The 3,632-nt window shown below is 39.7% G+C and overlaps 1 protein-coding gene across 1 annotated transcript in view; it reads left to right on the top strand.

The window, feature by feature from the left end:
* Positions 1 to 2,432: 2,432 nt before the first annotated feature.
* LOC106809214 (coiled-coil domain-containing protein 170-like) overlaps positions 2,433 to 3,632 on the top strand; it is a 9,997-nt gene continuing 8,797 nt past the window's right edge. Inside the window, exons 1-2 of the mRNA XM_014812211.1 lie at positions 2,433 to 2,537; positions 3,273 to 3,509. Of these exons, the coding sequence (XP_014667697.1) occupies positions 3,276 to 3,509 (234 nt within the window). The 5' untranslated portion in view covers positions 2,433 to 2,537; positions 3,273 to 3,275. The remainder of the gene's footprint in view (positions 2,538 to 3,272; positions 3,510 to 3,632) is intronic.

A 3,632-nucleotide genomic window follows, 5' to 3' on the forward strand; every position in this document is an offset into this window, starting at 1 on the left:
CATCACTGCAGATGTCGTGCCGATAATCGGTGCGCCCGGTAAGCGTGATTTTTCCCCTAGGTCAATCAAGAACATAGGGCTCTAGTGAGCGCTGCTATTGGTTGAGCTTGTTTCGTCGCTCAATGACGTCACAGTGTCGTTATATTCATAGCACATCCAAAATTCATAATTCCAATATGCCTCAATAGCCTAGCGAGTACAGGACGCAATTCAAGGCTGAAAGAAATCCCCTGAAGAAGGCGGAATCCCATCCGTTTTTTAATTCTTTTCCTGTTTTCTGTATTTTTCTATCTTTATCCGTTTAACAATTTTTTTCCAATTAACGCAAATATTTACATGATTTATTTACAACATTTTAATAACAACAATTAAAAATTGATTTTTTTTATATATTTTTTAAAATATGGTTTGGGTTAGGGTTAGGGTTAGGGTTAGGGTCACAATGCAGTGAATGCACCATAAAACATGAGTTTGAGGCACGTGATTTGTATCAACCAATTGCAGCGCTCACTAGAGCCCTATGTTCTTGATTGACCTTCTTTTTTTTAGGGTTAGGGTTAGGGTTAGGTTTAGGGTTTAGGTTAGGTTAGGGTTAGGGTTTTTTTTTTTTTAAGTGCCTAGTAGTCATATCCTAAGTGCCTAGTAGTCATATCCTAAGTGCCTAGTAGTCATATAATATCGCACTAACTGCCGGGTGCAAAAATCACGCGTGCGGGGGCACGTGGAAGTGAAGCTGTGTGATTGTGCGCAAATATCTTTTACACAATGACACGGTTGCGCCATCTCTCGGGAGAAATAATTTAAATGCGATAAGATATGCGATTTCTATATCTATACTATATCTAAACTATATCTACGATATTAAAAAGTCCATTTAACCCTTTTCGTCCACATTACTACAAATTCAGAGCAATTCACGTCTATGCTATAATACTCGTGTCTATCTTTCATTATTTCTGCTCCTCGTAGCTGGTGCTATAATCAGGGTAAATGAGTTAATTACTGAGGGACACAATGCACACCTGTGACCAGGCTGGGATTCGTATACATCACACCCATCAGTCCGAAGACCAGAGAGCTGAACAACAAACCGCAGCTGGCTTCTTAGATCAATAAATTGCGCCCTAGAAATTTGCATAATCTGGCGCTATTCTGAAAATAACGCAAAAAATCCAAGTAACGATTTACTGGTCTACTAATATCTTTCTTTCACCATACGCAAATATAAAGTATACATATCTATGCAATATATATATATATATACAGGTATGTATACAGCAAATATGTACGCATAATTATGTTCATCGTAAAATAATTAGCTAGTGTACACGCAATCCTAACATCTCGACTTTGAGATTAGATGGACCTTTGGGGGTGAGCTCGATGAATCAAAGGATATAAAATCTGGTTTATAAACTGTAGCATACGTACGACGCCTACTGGTTATTTTTCAGCGTAGCTGCATGCACTCCTTCAGGAACGCGACTACGCAGCTAGAAACTAATATAGAGTAATGCTTTCATGTTATTAAATATTTATTTAGTCGCTATTTGCGAATTATCCTAAATACACGCTCCTAAGTGATGACATTTTTAGTACATATCTAGACATTAGCGCCAACCTATCTACATACCAATAGCAGAGATAGTTTCACAGCACTAGGTATGACTCCCGTAGTTTGCTCTTAACAATGACAACGTCATCATTGTGACGACAGCCACAGAGCGTCCTTCATTCATTAGCGTACTGTAGGGATGTATACAGGTTACTCTCCTACCCCCCACCCACACACACACACACATGCAATCAATATATGGCTGCATCCCTACACCTATATAGAAGCGACAGGTGTGTTCTTCCATCGACATTTTGCTTGTGGATCGATTTAGCGCGGGTACCTGCGAGTGAGAGAGAGCCTGGCAATACACGGCAGTCATCGGTAAGAGAGGCAGCATAGTAGTAGTAGTAGTATAGTACTACCTATCGTACTACAGCATGATTACGTCATACAAAATATAACATATGTGTCCTAACTGTATATATATATAGATATTATGTACATATATAGTCGTCGACGTAAGACATGCGTCTAAACAGAGGAATTGCTCCGACCTGTGATTGGAGGATGAAAATAGACCCCGCCCACTCCCGCCGCATATGCTATTAATATTATGCTATGACCGGTAGGAACGTGTACTATAACTATCATATAGAGCGAACGATTTGAGTTACATTTCTAAAAATTCTAGCTATTATAGACACATGTCTTAGCCTTAATCTCTGTGAATTTTGAGTATTGAAGCACGATTAGTCTAATTAATTAGCAAATATACACGCGCGGCTATGACCGGTGAAACGAAACATCACGAATTCTATTTTTATCCTCCAATCACAGGTCGGAGCAATTCCTCTGTTTAGACGCATGTGACGTAAGGCAGTTTGTATGATATCGCCGCGTGAAATTATGTGCACTGGTGAATTGTGAGTGAATAGTAGTGCAGGATATTACTCACACAGGACACAGCTTTACTGGTAAGGTAAATATTACAAATATTAGTGATTTGATGTCTTACAACGTAAATTTAATTAATGTAATAAATACTAAATTGTAATTCGTAAAATAACAGCGTCCCTCAAAATACTGGAAATTGTGAAGCGATACAAATACCTTATCACAATCATTATATCTATGCATCAATCTGTATTATTGTACAGTATTTGTACAGTACAGAACTGTATTTATCATTGTATCAATGTATCAATCTATGTATGTGAATATACATGTATGTAATCTATGTGGCAACTAAACTTCCATATATAGGCTATCACGCTTGCTGATTTCGAATACTTTCGACAGTTGACACCCTATGACTGCAACGCCAGTGTACCACGTTCATGGAATATTGCTAGAACCTTATTAACGATATAACCAAAGTACAACATTCCTAGAAGAGCGTCAGATTATAAAAATTGCTAGGGCACAATTTATTATATCTACAACATTCCATCAACGTTACGGAAAAGTTTTGCGTTGGCTATACTGTCAGAACGGAATCCATACATATACAGCTAGAAACATGGCACCCTGATAGATATTCACTCATCATTTTCTCACACACACATGCCACTATCTTCCACTAGAGCGGAGAAATACCATGACGTTTGCAGCAACATCTTCCGCCCCCCTTTCTCTCTACAATTGACAATTCTCGCTTGTAGTGAAATTCAGCTAAAATTACAATTCCGGCGGAAAAAACGCGTTTCGCTTGCAGACGATGTCGTACTTCGACCGTAACCGATCTCTGGAAAATCTTCCAAGTCTATCTAGGAGCGGACCTGTCCCGAGAGAAGGTCGCAATCTTGACCATCTTCACATTGACCCTGGCTCTAGCAACCATGGACCTTTTAACAGCACAGCTCCTGCTAGCGTGTATACCCACGGCAGACATGCACCAACGGGAGCACCCGTGTCACCAAAGGACCAGAAGAAGGGGTCATCGTATTTTGATGTATGCAAGTTCACCCTCGGATGTCACTTACTTGCGTGCTCTCATTCTCGCTGTCTCTCCCATCTCTTCCCTCTCTCTCTCTCTCTCTCTCTCTCTCTCTCTCTCTCTCTCTCTCTCTCTCTC

Source organism: Priapulus caudatus, unplaced genomic scaffold (genome assembly GCF_000485595.1).
Source record: "Priapulus caudatus unplaced genomic scaffold, Priapulus_caudatus-5.0.1 Scaffold338, whole genome shotgun sequence".
Classification (NCBI taxonomy): Eukaryota; Metazoa; Priapulida; class Priapulimorpha; order Priapulimorphida; family Priapulidae; genus Priapulus; species Priapulus caudatus.